The sequence below is a fragment of the Oncorhynchus mykiss genome, chromosome 28 (assembly GCF_057628025.1).
Source record: "Oncorhynchus mykiss isolate SJ-2025 chromosome 28, ASM5762802v1, whole genome shotgun sequence".
Classification (NCBI taxonomy): domain Eukaryota; kingdom Metazoa; phylum Chordata; class Actinopteri; order Salmoniformes; family Salmonidae; genus Oncorhynchus; species Oncorhynchus mykiss.
The window spans coordinates 30,197,286-30,216,869 of record NC_143049.1 but is presented as its reverse complement, the minus strand read 5'-3'; the positions used below and the strand labels follow the sequence as shown (position 1 = coordinate 30,216,869).

General features: G+C 44.9%; 1 protein-coding gene across 1 annotated transcript; it reads left to right on the top strand.

The window, feature by feature from the left end:
- The first annotated feature begins 9,811 nt into the window (after nucleotides 1–9,811).
- On the top strand, nucleotides 9,812–14,809 carry LOC110508887 (retinol-binding protein 1). Its single transcript, XM_021589779.3, has 4 exons — nucleotides 9,812–10,106; nucleotides 10,595–10,773; nucleotides 13,150–13,251; nucleotides 14,080–14,809. The coding sequence occupies exons 1-4, from the start codon at nucleotides 10,034–10,036 to the stop codon at nucleotides 14,128–14,130; spliced, it is 405 nt and encodes a 134-aa protein (XP_021445454.1). The 5' UTR covers nucleotides 9,812–10,033; the 3' UTR covers nucleotides 14,131–14,809.
- The last annotated feature ends 4,775 nt before the right edge of the window (nucleotides 14,810–19,584 follow it).

Below are 19,584 nucleotides of genomic sequence, written 5' to 3'. Positions count from 1 at the left end.
ATTTCGCAACAAAGCCTCCTTTACTCACGCCGCCAAACATACCCTCATAAAACTGACTATCCTACCGATCCTCGACTTCGGCAATGTCATTTACAAAATAGCTTCCAATACTCTACTCAGCAAACTGGATGCAGTCTATCACAGTGCCATCCGTTTTGTCACCAAAGCCCCATATACTACCCACCACTGCGACCTGTATGCTCTAGTCGGCTGGCCCTTGCTACATATTCGTCGCCAGACCCACTGGCTCCAGGTCATCTAAAAGTTGATGCTAGGTAAAGCTCTGCCTTATCTCAGCTCACTGGTCACGATAACAACACCCACCTGTAGCACGCGCTCCAGCAGGTATATTTCACTGGCCATCCCCAAAGCCAACATGTCCTTTGGCCGCCTTTCCTTCCAGTTCTCTGCTGCCAATGACTGGAACGAATTGCAAAAATCGCTGAAGCTGGAGACTTATATTTCCCTCACTAACTTTAAACATCAGCTATCTGAGCAGCTAACCGATCTTTGCAGCTGTACATAGCCCATCTGTAAATAGCCCACCCAATCTACCTACCTCATCCCCATATTGTTTTTATTTACTTTTCTGCTTTTGCACACCAGTATTTCTACTTGCACATCATCATCTGCTCATCTATCACTCCAGTGTTAATTTGCTAAATTGTAACTACTTTGCTACTATGGCCTATTTATTGCCTACCTCCTCACGCCATTTGCACACACTGTATATAGACTTTCTTTTTTTCTATTGTGTTATTGACTGTATGCTTGTTTATTCCATGTGTAACTCTGTGTTGTTGTTTGTGTCGCACTGCTTTGCTTTATCTTGGCCAGGTCGCAGTTGTAAATGAGAACTTGTTCTCAACTAGCTTACCTGGTTAAATAAAGGTGAAATTTAAAAATGTAAAAAATAATGTCCTTTTCATCAGTGGTACTGTACTGATGAACATGTTTTTTACGATTAGTGCCTTAATCTCTGATGATGCGCCGGACTGAAAACTGACGGTGAACTTGACCAGTAGGAAGGAGGGTTTCAGCAGAGTGAAAGTGTTGGTGAGAGAGGTAAAGAATGAAAAGGAAATGCACAGGCAACAGAAGATGTGACAGATGGCTATCAGGCCCAGTGTATCTGAGTCATCATAGCCATCTTGTTTACAGTGGCTTGCAAAAAGTAGTCACCCCTTGGAATTTTTCCTATTTTATTGCATTACAACCTGGATTTAAAATTTATTTTTGAGGGGTTTGTATCATTTGATTTAAACAACATGCCTACCACTTTGAAGATGCTAAATATGTTTTATTGTGAAACAAACAAGAAACAAGACAAAAAAAAACAAAACGGGCGTGCTTAACTATTCACCCCCCCCCCCCCAAAGTCAATACTTTGTAGAGCCACCTTTTGCAGATATCGACTTTATTATCTGATAGGGAAACAGCACATATAGCGACTTTATTATCTGATAGGGAAACAGCACAGATAGCGACTTTATTATCTGATAGGGAAACAGCACAGATAGCGACTTTATTATCTGATAGGGAAACAGCACAGATAGCGACTTTATTATCTGATAGGGAAACAGCACAGATAGCGACTTTATTATCTGATAGGGAAACAGCACAGATAGCGACTTTATTATCTGATAGGGAAACAGCACAGATAGCGACTTTATTATCTGATAGGGAAACAGCACAGATAGCGACTTTATTATCTGATAGGGAAACAGCACAGATAGCGACTTTATTATCTGATAGGGAAACAGCACAGATAGCACATCATGCAATACAGTCACCACAGATCACTCTACTCTCTGCATGCCCTCTACAAAATACATGAAACCCCTCCTGACACAGTGAATAACCAGCTAGCATTAGCTGAAATTATATTCACAAAGGAAACACCACACATCTGATCTACAATATTCAAGCAATATTTACAAACAAATTGATATAACTTGTACATTCCAATCTGCACTTAGGAGTATAAGGAATACTTAAATTATATGAATTTGTGTTGTACATGTAGCCCCCACCCAACAAAAAAATGGTCACAAAAAAAGAGATCAATGTAAGAAGATAGTGATCAAACAACTAGAAAAACTGGATCTAAAAAAAGAACAGTATCGCTATTAGTCAGATTCATGAATTGTAGTGTCCAATTTTTTTAAAACTATTCAAGTCACAGCTGATTTCTCTTTGTATCTGAATAGTCCACTCTTACCTTTTGTATTGACTGCTCATCCCCAGGGGATTTCAAAAGTTAGTGGCATGGTGATTACTCATGTAAGCCCCTGAAAGTCACATATTGAATTAAATGGATTCAGAATGCTCGGGGTTAGTTGTGTTGTACAGTGTGACTAGAATTGCAAAGGGAGGGTATATTCCTGCACTGTAAAAAAACAATATGTTGATTCAACATACCATTGAAAGGTAACCAGCTGCAAAAGGATTGTGAGTTTGCTCACTAGTTGGGCATAAATCTGAACCAGCATACTGTACATGTACATTCTTATGTTTAATTGTATGTTCATTCAATTTTGAATTTTAGGTTGAGTGAACATACAATTCAACTTGAGAATTTATGATACCTTATCTGCATATTTCCCAGCATGCCTTGCTTTTTGTTTGAATGATAGTTGCCAGTGTTATGATATGGGAGGAAGGTTAGTGTTAGGAGATAGACAAACACACTACCCTGATACACTTCCACACTCCAGGTGGCAGCAACAACTGGGCGAGGGCTGTGTTCTTCCAGGAAGCCTAGATAATTCCGAAGGTGCAAGCAATCGAGATGATTGGGCCTCAGTGTGAGAGAGGTGTCAGGAAACCTATCAGCCGGACTTTTGTTTGTTCCTATGTGTTAGTTAGCCTCTTTAGTTGGGCATGCCTTTTTGTAGTTTGGTTTTTGTACAGATTTATTTTGTCACCATGAACATATGAATAATGTGATCAGGTGCATTCCACACCTGGTCACACGCTTAAGTCTCACATTTATGCACACATCAAATAAGGTTACAGACTATGTAGCTTGGCCTAAGACCCCTAGACATAATGAGTGCAGCAAAATCAGGCTAGTTATTGGTTTCGTAACACCCCCATGACTATCGGTTAGTGACAGAGTAGGGCTGTCAAAGTTTATGTGAGTGACATGTTAATTAGCTTACATTTTTTTGACAGCCACAATGTTATATGCCTCTCCTATTTCAATAATTGATCTTCTTAAAATGTGATTTTAACCCTTACTTTAACCCTAACCTTAAATTAACACACTGAACAAAAATATGAATGCAGCATGCAACAATTTTAAAGATTTACAGTTCATACTGTATAAGGAAATCAGTCAATTGAAGTAAATTCATTAGGCCATAACCTATTTATTTCACATGACTGGGAATACAGATGTGCATAGGTTGGTCACAAAGACCTTATAAAAAAGGTAGTGGAGTGGATCAGAAAACCAGTCAGTATCTGGTGGGACCACCATTTGCCTCATGCAGTGTGTCACATCTCCTTCGCATAGAGTTGATCTGGCTGTGGATTGTGGCCTGTGGAATGTTGTCTCACTCTTCAATGACTGTGCGAAGTTGCTGGATATTGGTGGGAACTAGAGCACGCTGTCGTACATGTCGGTCTAGGGCATCCCAAACATGCTCAATTAGTGACATGTCTGGTTAGTAGGCAGGCCATGGAAGAACTGGGACATTTTCAGCTTCCAGGAATTGCTTCCAGATCCTTGTGACATGGGGCCGTGTATTATCATCATGCTGAAACATGAGGGGATGGTCCAAACACACCAAGACAGTTGTGAAGAGGGCACGGCAATAGCTTTTCCCCCTCAGGAGACTGAAAGGATTTGGCATGGGTCCCCATATTCTCAAAAAGTTCTACAGCTGCACCGGTTGCATCACTGCCTGGTATGGCCACTGCTCGGCCTCCGACCATGAGGCACTACAGAGGGCAGTACAGAGGGCAGTACAGAGGGGACTACAAAGGGGACTACAGAGGGCAGTACCTGCATACAGAGGGGAGTACAGAGGGGACTACAGAGGGGACTACAGAGGGCAGTGCCTGCATACAGAGGGGAGTACAGAGGGGAGTACAGAGGGCAGTGCCTGCGTACAGAGGGGAGTACAGAGGGGAGTACAGAGGGGAGTACAGAGGGCAGTGCCTGCGTACAGAGGGGAGTATAGAGGGGACTACAGAGGGGACTACAGAGGGGACTACAGAGGGCAGTGCCTGCGTACAGGGGGGACTACAGAGGGCAGTGCCTGCGTACAGAGGGGACTACAGAGGGCAGTGCCTGCGTACAGAGGGGACTACAGAGGGGACTACAGAGGGCAGTGCAGAGGGGAGTACAGAGGGGACTACAGAGGGCAGTGCCTGCGTACAGAGGGGACTACAGAGGGCAGTGCCTGCGTACAGAGGGGACTACAGAGGGCAGTGCCTGCGTACAGAGGGGACTACAGAGGGGACTACAGAGGGGACTACAGAGGGCAGTGCAGAGGGGAGTACAGAGGGCAGTGCAGCGTACAGAGGGGACTACAGAGGGGACTACAGAGGGCAGTGCAGAGGGGAGTACAGAGGGCAGTGCAGAGGGGAGTACAGAGGGCAGTGCAGAGGGGACTACAGAGGGCAGTGCAGAGGGGACTACAGAGGGCAGTGCAGAGGGGACTACAGAGGGCAGTGCAGAGGGGACTACAGAGGGCAGTGCAGAGGGGACTACAGAGGGCAGTGCAGCGTACAGAGGGGAGTACAGAGGGGACTACAGAGGGGACTACAGAGGGGACTACAGAGGGCAGTGCAGAGGGGAGTACAGAGGGCAGTGCAGCGTACAGAGGGGACTACAGAGGGGACTACAGAGGGCAGTGCAGCGTACAGAGGGGACTACAGAGGGGACTACAGAGGGCAGTACAGAGGGGACTACAGAGGGGACTACAGAGGGCAGTGCCTGCATACAGAGGGCAGTGCCTGCGTACAGAGGGGAGTGCAGAGGGCAGTGCCTGCATACAGAGGGGAGTACAGAGGCCAGTGCCTGCGTACAGAGGGGAGTACAGAGGGCAGTGCCTGCGTACAGAGGGGAGTACAGAGGGGAGTACAGAGGGCAGTGCCTGCGTACAGAGGGGACTACAGAGGGCAGTGCCTGCATACAGAGGGGAGTACAGAGGGGAGTACAGAGGGCAGTGCCTGCATACAGAGGGGAGTACAGAGGGCAGTGCCTGCGTACAGAAGGGAGTACAGAGGCCAGTGCCTGCATACAGAGGGGAGTACAGAGGGCAGTACAGAGGGGAGTACAGAGGGCAGTACAGAGGGGAGTACAGAGGGGAGTACAGAGGGCAGTGCCTGCGTACAGAGGGGAGTACAGAGGGGAGTACAGAGGGGAGTACAGAGGGGACTACAGAGCGGACTACAGAGGGCAGTGCCTGCATACAGAGGGGAGTACAGAGGGGACTACCGAGGGGACTACCGAGGGGACTACCGAGGGGAGTACAGAGGGGAGTACCGAGGGGACTACAGAGGGCAGTGCCTGCATACAGAGGGGAGTACAGAGGGCAGTGCCTGCGTACAGAGGGGAGTACAGAGGGCAGTGCCTGCGTACAGAGGGGAGTACAGAGGGGAGTACAGAGGGCAGTGCCTGCGTACAGAGGGGACTACAGAGGGCAGTGCCTGCGTACAGAGGGGAGTACAGAGGGCAGTGCCTGCATACAGAGGGGAGTACAGAGGGGAGTACAGAGGGCAGTGCCTGCATACAGAGGGGAGTACAGAGGGCAGTGCCTGCGTACAGAGGGGAGTACAGAGGGCAGTGCCTGCGTACAGAGGGGAGTACAGAGGGCAGTGCCTGCGTACAGAGGGGAGTACAGAGGGCAGTACAGAGGGCAGTACAGAGGGGAGTACAGAGGGCAGTGCCTGCGTACAGAGGGGAGTACAGAGGGCAGTGCCTGCATACAGAGGGGAGTACAGAGGGGAGTACAGAAGGCAGTGCCTGCATACAGAGGGCAGTACAGAGGGCAGTACAGAGGAGAGTACAGAGGGCATTGCCTGCGTACAGAGGGGAGTACAGAGGGGAGTGCCTGCGTACAGAGGGCAGTACAGAGGGCAGTACAGAGGGCAGTACAGAGGGCAGTACAGCATACAGAGGGCAGTACAGAGGGGAGTACAGAGGGCAGTACAGCATACAGAGGGCAGTCCAGAGGGGAGTACAGCATACAGAGGGCAGTACAGAGGGGAGTACAGAGGGCAGTACAGCATACAGAGGGCAGTACAGAGGGCAGTACAGAGGGGAGTACAGAGGGAAGTACAGAGGGGAGTACAGAGGGCAGTGCCTGCATACAGAGGGGAGTACAGAGGGCAGTGCCTGCGTACAGAGGGGAGTACAGAGGGCAGTGCCTGCGTACAGAGGGGAGTACAGAGGGCAGTGCCTGCGTACAGAGGGGAGTACAGAGGGCAGTACAGAGGGCAGTACAGAGGGGAGTACAGAGGGCAGTACAGAGGGCAGTACAGAAGGGAGTACAGAGGGCAGTGCCTGCGTACAGAGGGGAGTACAGAGGGCAGTGCCTGCATACAGAGGGGAGTACAGAGGGGAGTACAGAAGGCAGTGCCTGCATACAGAGGGCAGTACAGAGGGCAGTACAGAGGAGAGTACAGAGGGCATTGCCTGCGTACAGAGGGGAGTACAGAGGGGAGTGCCTGCGTACAGAGGGCAGTACAGAGGGCAGTACAGAGGGCAGTACAGAGGGCAGTACAGAGGGCAGTACAGAGGGCAGTACAGCATACAGAGGGCAGTACAGAGGGGAGTACAGAGGGCAGTACAGCATACAGAGGGCAGTACAGAGGGGAGTACAGAGGGGAGTACAGCATACAGAGGGCAGTACAGAGGGGAGTACAGAGGGCAGTACAGCATACAGAGGGCAGTACAGAGGGCAGTACAGAGGGGAGTACAGAGGGAAGTACAGAGGGGAGTACAGAGGGGAGTACAGCATACAGAAGGCAGTACAGAGGGCAGTACAGAGGGCAGTACAGAGGGCAGTACAGAGGGGAGTACAGCATACAGAGGGCAGTACAGAGGGGAGTACAGAGGGGAGTACAGAGGGGAGTACAGAGGGCAGTGCAGGGGGCAGTACAGAGGGCAGTACAGAGGGCAGTACAGAGGGGAGTGCAGAGGGGAGTGCAGAGGGCAGTGCAGAGGGCAGTACAGAGGGCAGTGCAGAGGGGAGTGCAGAGGGCAGTGCAGAGGGCAGTACAGAGGGCAGTACAGAGGGCAGTACAGAGGGCAGTACAGAGGGCAGTGCAGAGGGCAGTGCAGAGGGCAGTGCAGAGGGCAGTGCAGAGGGCAGTGCCTGCATACAGAGGGCAGTACAGCATGCAGAGGGCAGTACATGCATACAGAGGGCAGTGCCTGCATACAGAGGGCAGTACAGCATACAGAGGGCAGTACAGCATACAGAGGGCAGTACAGCATGCAGAGGGCAGTACATGCATACAGAGGGCAGTGCCTGCATACAGAGGGCAGTACAGCATACAGAGGGCAGTACTGCATACAGAGGGCAGTACAGCATACAGAGGGCAGTACAGCATACAGAGGGCAGTACAGCATACAGAGGGCAGTACATGCATACAGCCCAGTACATCACTTTGATTTGATTTGATATGTACAGTTTACAGCAGGTATAAAAGGTGCAGTGAAATGCTCCCTCAACATTGCAGTACAATAATCAGTGTCAATAATAAAAAGTCCAATAGAAAATATCAAATCATTAGAAGTAGTACTGAATGACAAGTAATAAACAGATATGTACAGTATAGATGATGAATGTGCTATGTCAAGTATAACTGTATTTACAAATATAAAGTGGGTAGTGTATTGGTCACGCAGTTAAATAAATAGTATATAATAGAACAGCAGTGTTGAGTGGGTGTGTGTGTGTGAGTTGGTGTAAATAGTCTCCAATGTTCCGATACCCCTTGCCAGATGATAACGGAGTGAACAATCCGTGGCTTGGGTGACTGGAGTCCTTGACGATCATCCAGGCCTTCCTCATACACCGCCTGGTGTAAATGTCCTGAAGGGCCGTCCGCACAACCCTCTGTAGAGCCTTGCGGTTGAGGGCGGTGCAGTTGCCATACCAGGCGGTGATACAGCTGGTCAAGATGCTTTCGATGGTGCAGTTGTAGAACTTCTTGAGGATCTGAGGGCCCATGCCAAATTTCTTCAGTCGCCTGAGGTTGAAGAGCCGCTGTAGCGCCTTCTTTGTGTGATTGGTCCATGTCAGATCCTCTATGATGTGCATGAAAAGGAACTTGAAACATTTGACCCTCTCCACTATAGCCTGTCTATGCAGATGGGGGCATGCACATGCCCTTGTTTCCTATAGTCCACGATCAGCTCCTTAGTTTTGAGGGATGTTGAGGGAGCGGCTGTTTTCCTGGTAACCCCTCTACCAGGGCTCTAACCTCTTTCCTGTAAGCTGTCTCGTTGGCGTCGGCAATCAGGCCCACCAGCGTTGTATCATCGGCAAACTTAATGATGGTGTTGGAGTCGTGAGTACAGTAGGGGCTGAGCACACAACCCTGGGGGGCCACCGTGTTGAGAGGCGGAGGTGTTGTTGCCTACCCTCCTCATCTGGGGTCTGCCTGTCAGGAGGTCCAGGATCCAGGACCCTGAGCTTAATGATGAGCTTGGAAGGGACTATGCTATTGTAAGCTAAGCGCAGGTCAATAAACAGCATTCTCACATAGGTATTCCTCATCCAGGTGGGATAGGGCAGTGCAATGGCGATTGCATCGTCCGTGGATCTGTTGGATATGGAGCTGATATGGTCCTTAACCAGCCTCTCAAAGCACTTCATGTTGACAGAGATGAGGGCTGCAGAGCGATAATCATTTAGGCAGGTTACCTTTGTTTGCTTGTGTACAGGGACTATGGTGGACATCTTGAAGCATGTGGGGAAACTATTTCATTTTCTCTCCGCCCCATGGCAAAATTAGGAGAATTGCATGAAATTAGTTTTAAAACTGCAACGTTTTGAATTGCAGAAAATGTACTTTACCACTACAAAAAACACACTGGCACAGTCGTTAATTCATTGTATATTCTGTTGGTTCAACGTAATTTCATTGAAATGTGGAAACAACGTGTATTCAACTAGTGTGTGCCCAGTGGGAAAAGTATCCATTGCCAAGAGTGGGTGGCACCAACCAAATATCACTTAGGGCCCCCATTTATTTGACCTTTATTTAACTAGGCAAGTCAGTTAAGAACAAATTCTTATTTTCAATGACTGCCTAGGAACAGTGGGTTAACTGCCTGTTCAGGGGCAGAATAACACATTTTTGCCTTGTCAGCTCAGGGATTCAATCTTGCAACCTATGGGTTACTAGTCCAACGCTCTAACCAGTAGGCTACCTGCCGCCCCATAAGGCTAGGCACCTCTCATGGAACAGATGGATTTTCCATTTTATTTACTTTGTCATAATAAATAATGCCACGTGGTGAAGAATAAATAAGTAGCCTAAATATTTGAAGCAATTCTTGTTGTCTTTCTCTGAATGTGAATCAGCAGGAGACCGATTTTGCATCTCTATTCTTCCTCTCAATGTAAGCAGGTGCCTCTATTCTGGCAGAACACATTGAGCTCTTCATTACCCATTCTATATCCTTCTCCATTTGATGTCACACTGGGTGACTCAGAGCTGTCAGAGCAGTCGCCCACAACAGCGAGAAGTACTTTCAAGTAAGCACTCTCAAAATAGCTCATGCGTTAATTGTTAATTGGTGTTGGCTCTTCACCCAAATGCACAGTTTGGACAGGGACGCATAGGTTGGATTAGGGGTGAGATGAGGTAGTGGATCAGCGACAGAGGAAGGGAATGAATTAGCGGAGTTCCAATTCTTCAAAAAAGTAATTGGATTAAAGTGGTTCTGGTTAAAATTGGAGGTATGGACAGCGGTCCGACATTCGATTGCAAGTAAACAGCGATATCGTATCTCCTTTACCCTTTTTACTGGAAATAAGGAAACTAGAAACACACAGACAATATGCCAGTTGACCTGAATGGGTATTGGAAAATGATCTCCAATGACAACTTTGAGGAGTACATGAAAGCCCTCGGTGAGTTGTTCCAGCATCTTTCATGGAGTTGTGGTGTGCGGGGACTCGAACGTAGATGATTCTTCGAAGATACTGGCACTGCGGTCAATATTTGGGCTCTAGGCATCAATCAAAACCTAAACCAGGCTTATAGCTAACATTACCACACTGAATATACTGACAAATAGAGGGCTATAGCTGAAAATTGGTTTATGAGCACTAGTAGATACGTACAGTTACTGACATATTGGTTGTCATTTTGAATCCTCTACAAAATGTTAGTTTAAAAAATAAAATAAAACATTTTCAAAGGATGCCCAAAAAGAGGACAGAATTTACTGAGTTGGATCCAGTTATATGTTGGATCCTACTGAATAGTGCCTACTTCTCACTTAAAGCATTTTTTTTTTAAGGGGTAGAAGAGAATGAGTGTGATGTTTGGGGAGCCTCTCTGGTCATTAGTATTAAACTCTCTCTCTCCTTTCCTTGGGTACACATCCATCACACAGATGTAAATGTTGCCATTAGGAAAATTGCCAACTTGTTGAAGACTGACAAAGACATCAGTGTTGATGGTGATCACATGGTCATCAAGACCCTCAGTACCTTTAAGAACTACAACATGGATTTCCATGTTGGCAAGGAGTTTGAGGAGGATCTGTCAGGGGTTGATGACAGAAAATGCATGGTAAGTATTTTTTATTTGGACAAAACATCTTTCTGGATATAGACTGCATGAGAACAAAGAGTAAATGTGATGTCTCAGTATGATTTGATCAACCAAATGCCCTCTCAGATTCAAATGGCAGTCTATGTGCTTACCCACACATGATTGAATTACAACTGTGAATACAATGGGCCTTGAGTTGACACTGAGGGGGGAAACGGTAGATTGCTGCTTCAGATGGAATCAGTTGAATACGGCTAAAGAGGGTGGGTATAATTTGTGGAACGTTCCAACAGGAATCTGTTCCAAAAACTTCGTAAAGTACAAGGTTGCCAACAAAAAACGCATACAAAGTAGCATGATCACTTCACCTAGCTAACTAGCTGCCGATTAGGCATCAACTCGCCACGTAGCTTATTCTTAATGTTTGTCCACAGGGTACCAGAGTGAGGACAGACATTTTTTGAATAAACGTGGTGAGTGAAAAACGTAATTAAATGGCCCACTCCCTACCCGGTATCTTATTCTGCCACTATACAACTTTGTATGCGTTGTTTGTTGGCAAACTTATTTACAACGTTTTTGGAACGGATTCCTGTTGCAACATTCCACAAATTATACCCACTGGAGTGCTGGAGAACACTTATGCCTATAGGGCCAAGCCGAGTTGCACTAAGGTAGCCTGGTTGAGCACCCACCATAGTTGCTGGAACTGCTTAAAAGGACAGAGTGAAAGGAAACATATCCAAGTCCGTACAGTTAAGGTCGGCCTCGGAGTGAATCCGGCTATGGAGGACAATGTTAGAAGGCTAGTCGGGATCTCTGAGAATTGATTTTGATCTGCTTATTCTTCGCCTCAAAACGAACTGCCCTTGTAAATTTGTAGGCAAATTACTTTCCAAGCCAATTACATGCTGACTAGATCGGGCACGCAAGTGCGGCATCGTGCGCATGTTGATTTTATCTATCCACACCAGACGCGATCAGGACAACCAGGTTGAACTTTGAACCAGATATATTAATTTGGCGACAGGTCAAAACACATGAAACATTCATGGTCATTTAGCTTGCTGTTGCTAGCTAATTTGTCCTGTGATATAAACATTGGGTTGTTATTTTACCTGATATTAACAACGTCCTGTTTTTAGAAATGTAACCAATTTAGAGTCACACAAAATTGTGTGTTCTCTACTCCGACAATTAATCCACAGATAAAAGGGGAAACCTAGTTCGTTTCCAGTAATCTCTCCTCCTTCAGTCGTCTTCTTCTTCTGTGGACTTGATATGGCAGTTGGCAACCAACTTTAAGGTTCATTACCACCACCAATTGGACTGGAGTGTGGACCTCAGTTCTTTTTCAATCACTGACGTGGGTATATGTTCCTAAAAACCAATCAGGGGGTGTGAGAGATGGGACTTGCAGCGAGCCAAGCGTCAAAAATAGAACCGAGTTTGGATCAAATGATTGAATAACATGTATGTATACATTTAGTTTGCAACGCTCCCAACACTAACGCCAGCTGTGTGGTCAGCATGTTAGCCATCACCTTGTGCGCTGCTGCGAGTAGGCTACAATCAGGGAATGAAATGACGTAATCTGTTATTGACCACTGGGATAACTATTTAATATTCTAATTTACCATTTGTGAGTCCAATTCATAAATTATTTACTATACCTTTATGACTATTTACAATTAACACCTGACTTGCTTATGTCATGAAAGAGCTGGTGTGTATAATATCTGGTCAGTATTGTGTGTGTGTGTGTGTGTATATATATATATTAGTCAGAATGATTTAGCACTGGAATGCTCCTGTTGGTATGAATATGAACTGACTTGGTGTAGTGTTTTGAAAATGCTGATGGGTAAAGTGGTCATATCAAAATGTTTGACTCTCTGTGGAGTAGCTGGTTGTGATAACGGTACAGGCACTGCACTGACCTGCATTCTCATGTTTCTCTTTTCTATTTTTTTCATTTTTATCGGTATTATTACCTTTTATTGTGCATTGTTGGGAAAGAGCTCGCAACTCCTCAACTTAAGCATTTCACTGTTCTGTTTTACACCTGCTGTATCCTGTGCATGTGACAAAAAAAACGTGAAACTTGGTGACTTCAACAACATGGGAAGAAGATCTCGTTCAAGTCCTTTAGCATATTATTTTCTCCATCTTGTAATGGTAAACTCGACAGAAGTTATTTTTGCTCTGCTGAGAAAAGTGTGTTTGTTTGCAAGCTTCTGTCTGCATGTGTGTTCCCTGTAAGTTGTTCTACATATGGTCATGCACCCTGTGTGTGTGTGTGTGTGTGTGTGTGTGTGTGTGTGTGGGTGGGTGGGTGGGTCATGCTCCTTACTGACAGTAGGATGCATAATGGTGTCTCCTCTCTTCATGTAGACAACTATCTCATGGGAGGGGGACAAGCTGGTGTGTGTTCAGAAGGGAGAGAAGGAGGGCCGAGGCTGGACCCATTGGGTGGAGGGAGATAAGCTTTATTTGGTAAGAGAGTCTATTCATGTCATTTGAATGCAAGTCTACTTCCTCAGTTCCTGATTTCACTTTTTGTCACAACATATCTCAGATCAGGTGATACATTTTTTTTTTAAATGATATAGATGGATAGGCTATAGAAAAAAATAGCAGAGATGAAAACTTGCATGGTTTTTGTATGATTCAGCTTTGTTCAAATATAGCTGGTTTCTGGCTTTGATAACCTCATAAACAAGATTTGAAGAAAACATGAACCACCGGGGGAAATACTGCATGATTAAATTCAGAAACTTTGTGGATAGGATTTGAGTCTAAGGACCCTTCAGAGAATTGGCCCTTTTATAGTGCACCTCTGGTCAACTCATACACAAACATTAGTACATTTACTGACCTCTACAATGACTTCATTACCTTGTCATTACCGATTTTCATTGCTATGATTATTGTCATTAAAGCTAAATAAAAGGCATTTGACTGCCAACTTATTGAGTCACAGTGATTACAACAGATGTTCGCAATCTTTGGCCATTAAATTATTCATTAGCAAAGCGGCTCCCTGGAGTCACTAAACCCCGGATCACTGAACAACCGCGGCCTCTGGTGGTTAGAAATATAACTGCAAGTACAAGTGCTTTGCGTATGGTTATTCTCCACAGAGGAGATTGATTTACTGCAACCATTTTTGATGTCTTCACAGCTGTTTACCTCAATTAATGATGATAATGATTTATTTGTCTCTCTCTGCACAAACAAATAAATAATGAATCAAAGGGATGTATTAGAAATCCTGTTCACTCTCTCGATGGAACATAATTTTACCTTCTGTTCTCTCTGCAGGAGCTGAGAGTTTGTGGAGTTGTGTGCAAGCAGGCTTTCCAGAAAACCTAAACCAGCACTGGAACAACAGAACGGCGCACCCGGCCTGAGAGGGCAAGACAGACATGAACATGACCCGAGCCTGTGACAGAGAACCCCTATTGTAATCATCTGTCTGCTCATCCATCCATTCTTCCTTATTTCCATCCATCCTTTTACATTTAATTCCATCAAGACTGTTACATTGCCCCACTCAAACTATCCACAACAGGGGAGATGTAACAAAAAGGAAAACAACTGTTCATCACTGTACTGTAACTCTGTGCTCAATTGATGAACATGTTATATGTGTGTGTGTATGCATTTGCACTGCAGTAGGTGTGGTAGGCTTTGTGATTAGTGCCTCAGTCTCTGATGATGCACCGGACTGATAACTGGTGGTAAGCTTGACCACTACCGAGGAAGGTTACAGTGTAAAGTCAACTCATATTTGGGCCATGAGAGAAGCAGTGAAATGAATTCAAACACACAAACCTTGGATGCTACATTTTAGGATACATAAAGAAATGAAAAATCTGTATAGAAAAGAGTGAAGTAAATAGTACAAATAAATGTATGAAGATGCAGTGATCACGTAACCAGGAAAACTGGATATGAAAAAGACAAGTGGATTATTTGTTGGATTCATGAAATTGAATGTAAAAAAATTAATTGAAAAAATACACAGTTTGTCTCTTTGTGTCTAAAAAAATCCACTCTTACCTTTGATCATCCCGAGGGATTTTAAAAGTACCCTTTCCCAATCCCAGTGACAGATAGACCTCTGGAGACAGACAGACATGGAGAGAGAAGAAAAAAAGGTAATCACTCATTTTGGCTAAACCAATCAAATCAATACATTTTAATCTATAAAGCCCAACAGTTATCACAAAGTGCTTTACGTGGTCTATTCCCACAAATTCTGGTTTACATAATCAATCATTCAATGAGCAGCCCATTAAGCAATCTATCAAACAGTTATCATCACTAGCCTTCTCATACCTTTTTACTTTGCTTAGTCAGCTGCACTGGCGATTTTAGCATGTAAATCTTGGTGGGGCAAAAAAAAAAGAAGGTGGGATGCATGCCAGCAAAGCCACTATAACTGTGACAAACGGTGCCCACAAACTGTGAGGGCCTACATAAAGCTGTCCCAACAGCAGAGTCCCAACACCTTACCACCGCTACACCTGGCTTTCAGCAGAGCCTTGTCTGGCAGCAAAATAGTAAATTCAGCCTCATTAATTGCCTTTTAAAAAACATAGCTGATATGGCTGACTTGCTTAAACAAATGTAGTTTCTTATGAAAATTGAGATGTACAAACTATGGCATAAGGGGACGACATATAATACAACAACAACAAATCCAATAGATGGTATAGAGTACAGTATATACATATGAGATGAGTAATGTAGGGTATGTAAACATTTTATTAAGTAGCATTGTTTAAAGTGACTAGTGATCCATTTATTAAAGTGACCAGTGATTTGAGTCTCTATGTAGGCAGCAGCCTCTGAGTTAGTGATTGCTGTGTAGCAGTCTGATGGCCTTGATGCGTGGTCAACAGTCAATATAACTATTTGTTCAGCACTTTTGAAATATACACAGATAGGATTCCGAACATGGGCCTTTCTTACAGTGTACTCCCTGTACAACAAGTCAGAACTGTAGGGTAAATAAAGGAGGCATATAAACAGACAATGAAAGCTCTTACAATATTCGATGATTACATTTCTCTAAAACAGAATATAGGCTACATGTGCACCACCATGTGCACCACCAATTCAGAACAGTAGGTGAAAATAGACCAAATTATTAGGGTGAGGCACATTGAATGTCGTTCGGTTCTTTGCCTGTCAAAAAAGATACACGTCATGTTAAATCATCTTTTAATTTGACTCGTCAAATAACACAATTCTATTATAGAATGTTGCGTGTGCTGAATTTGCAAGCCAAGTGCCACCACTACTACCAGTAGCAATGTCAAAGCAGTAGAAAAAAGTTGGCAAACAAGCACACACCGGGCCACGAACGATGTGTTTACAATACTGCGTTGGTGAAAATAGACCAAATTATTATGGTGAAGCACATGGTCTACTAACAGCTTACTACACAACATACACTTAGCATTACTTTCTTAGCTACAGTATACATATATCCCTTGCATATTGCATCGTTTATGCAGCAGCAAACAAGACATTTTTGGACTCACCTTGTGAAGGTAGCGCAGCAGTCCTTTGTGAGCGAATTTTGTCATCAGACTTTGTCATTGAAGTCTGGCATTCTCTGGATTTATGGTGGGAACTCGGTAAAAAACACACAGTCACGCCATTGAATGGAATAAGGCTAACGTTAGTGGTTGCTTTGCAATGCTTGCAGTTAGCCACTGATTCCTTCCGAACGACTCATTGTTGAATTTGCGATTTCCAACTTGTGTAATTTTTATGTCCAATGGCCGATGAGCACCTATTCGTGTTATCTATAATTTATTTTCATTATTTCTCTTCATATGACAAGAATTAAAAAGGATTTGCCAGTAGATTATTGACTTGATTCATGATGATGACTGCTAGCTAAGACTTTGAAAGTAAGATATTGACATGATCAGTCCAATCAGAGATACTGTACATATAACATGATTTGACTTCATTTAATCTGTGTCCAATGACCTTGAGGCTTCTTGGAAGGGCACTTGTAACATTAGCAGCAGCAGCAGCCAGCGGCCAGCGCCAGCATCACAAGACTCATGGACATGGGAGGACGAGTTGGACGGAAAAGGACCCTGGGCACAGCCAGGGGAATATCGCCGCCCCAAAGCAGAGCTGGAGGCAGCGAAGGCGGAGAGGCGCTGGTATGAGGAGGAAGCACGGCGGCGTGGTTGGAAGCCCGAGAGTCAACCCCAAAAATGTATTGGGAGGAGGCACACGAAGCCAGGTAGGAGACCTGCGCCAACTCCCCATGCTTACCGGAGAGCCAGAGGGACCGGGCAGGCACCGTGTTATGCTGTGGAGCGCACGGTGTCCCCGGTGCGGGTGCATAGCCCGGTGCGGTACATTCCAGCTCCTCCTATCGGCTGGGCTAGAGTGGGCATTGAGCCAGGTGCCATGAAGCCGGCTCTACGCATCTGGTCTCCAGTGCGTCTCCTTGGGCCGGCGTACATGGCACCAGCCTTACGCATGGTGTCCCCGGTTCGCCAGCACAGCCCAGTGCGGGCTATTCCACCTCGCCACACTGGCCTGGCTACCGGGAGCATGCAACCAGGTAAGGTTGGGCAGGCTCGGTGCTCAAGAGCTCCAGTGCGCCTGCACACCAGGCTGTCTCTCCGTCTTCTGCCTACAGGTGCTTCCTCCTCTCCAGTGCTGGCAGAACCTTCCTCCTGTCCTGAGCCGCCAGAGTCTCCCGCCTGTCCAGCGCTGCCAGAGCCGCCCGCCTGTCCTGAGCTGAGTCCGCACCTTGGGGGGGGGGGGTACTGTCACGCCCTGACCATAGTTTGCTTTGTATGATTCTAGGTTTTGTTTGGTCAGGGTGTGATCTGAGTGGGCATTCTATGTTGTATGTCTAGTTTGTCTGTTTCTGTGTTTGGCCTGATATGGTTCTCAATCAGAGGCAGGTGTTAGTCGTTGTCTCTGATTGGGAACCATATTTAGGTAGCCTGTTTTGTCATTGTGGGTTGTGGGTGATTGTCTATGTGTAGTGTTTGTGTCAGCAGGATTATTCATTAGCTTCACGGTTGTCACTTTGTTGTTTTGTAGTGTTCCGTTTTCCCATTAAAATGATGAACACTTACCACGCCGCATCTTGGTCCTCCTCTCTATCTCCAGATGACAACCGTGACAATTTCATTTTCAATATATTTCTAAAAACATGTTTTCACTTTGTCATTATGGGGTATTGTGTGTAGATGGGTGAGAAACTATTTCATCCATTTTGAATTCAGGATGTAACAACAAAATGTGGAATAAGTCAATGGTCATGAATACTTTCAGAAGGCACTGTAGGTACTGTGTAGATAAGACCAATAATCCTTGGAGAGGTGATGATAATGCTTTAATTTCATTTTCCTAAACGGTAATTTAGTGATTGTAGGTGTCTGGGTGTCTCTGATATCCTCTCATACACTACATACTCTCACCCAGTTGTCTTGTCTGCTAGAATCGCTAAATCTCTGCCATAGAAACTTCACCATGACGATGAGCACAAACATAAAAGACAGGGTGATGTGAGTATCGCGTTACGTTGAGGCAATGAGAATTATGGGTTGAGATGAGGAAAGTTTTTTTTTAAATGACTAATTTTGATGGATGGCTTACAGGTGTGGACACTACCAGGGCAGTCAGTGAGGTAGAACATAGAATGATACAAAAAATGGCACCAATATCGTCTTACCAGTGATTTTGCCATATATGTTCTCTCATTAAAGCCAAAAGGATCAGGAGCGGACTGGCCATCTGGCGTCTCTTCCCCCCTATAGCCATAGCATTCGACTATTTTAGCAATAGAACTCTGCCCTCAGCCTTGGCTGATATATAAAGAGACTGGGACACTTCATATATGATTCAGCCAAAGGTTAACCATTCAACAGAACCAACACGCCAGCAGACTTCAATGGCAAATCAGTTGGAGAGCAGTGATAACTTTGAGGATACATGAAAGCACTGAGGATGATTATTTTCTCCATTATCTCCATGGATTACCACTATGGTATATACAGTATAATATTCTTCCATCCATCTGCAAAGAAGGATGAGAAAAAATGTCAAATGTATTTTATTATCACATACATACTAGTGCCTGTACAGTGTGCACTACCACGCCAATATGCTGTATTACAACTGTACAGAGTGCCAATATGCTGTATTGTAACTATTTAGTGTGCCAATGTGCTGTATTGTAACTATTTAGTGTGCCAATATGCTGTATTGTAACTGTTTAGTGTGCCAATATGCTGTATTGTAACTGTTTAGTGTGCCAATATGCTGTATTGTAACTGTATAGAGTGCCAATATGCTGTATTGTAACTGTATAGAGTGCCAAAATGCTGTATTGTAACTGTATAGAGTGCCAATATGCTGTATTGTAACTGTATAGAGTGCCAATATGCTGTATTGTAACTGTATAGAGTGCCAATATGCTGTATTGTAACTGTATATAGTGCCAATATGCTGTATTGTAACTGTATAGTGTGCCAATATGCTGTATTGTAACTGTATAGAGTGCCAATATACTGTATTGTAACTGTATAGAGTGCCAATATGCTGTATTGTAACTGTATAGAGTGCCAATATGCTGTATTGTAACTGTATAGAGTGCCAATATGCTGTATTGTAACTGTATAGAGTGCCAATATACTGTATTGTAACTGTATAGAGTGCCAATATGCTGTATTGTAACTGTATAGAGTGCCAATATGCTGTATTGTAACTATATAGAGTGCCAATATGCAGGTCTACTACATATTACATTTAGATACTATCTTCAGCAGTATT

Excerpts from the sequence above, each read along its gene's own strand:
- LOC110508887 (XM_021589779.3), top strand. The coding sequence starts at position 10,034 with ATGCCAGTTGACCTGAATGGGTATTGGAAAATGATCTCCAATGACAAC. Across the intron at positions 10,774-13,149 it reads TTGATGACAGAAAATGCATG|ACAACTATCTCATGGGAGGG; the intron begins GTAAGTATTTTT and ends CTCTTCATGTAG. Across the intron at positions 13,252-14,079 it reads AGGGAGATAAGCTTTATTTG|GAGCTGAGAGTTTGTGGAGT; the intron begins GTAAGAGAGTCT and ends TTCTCTCTGCAG.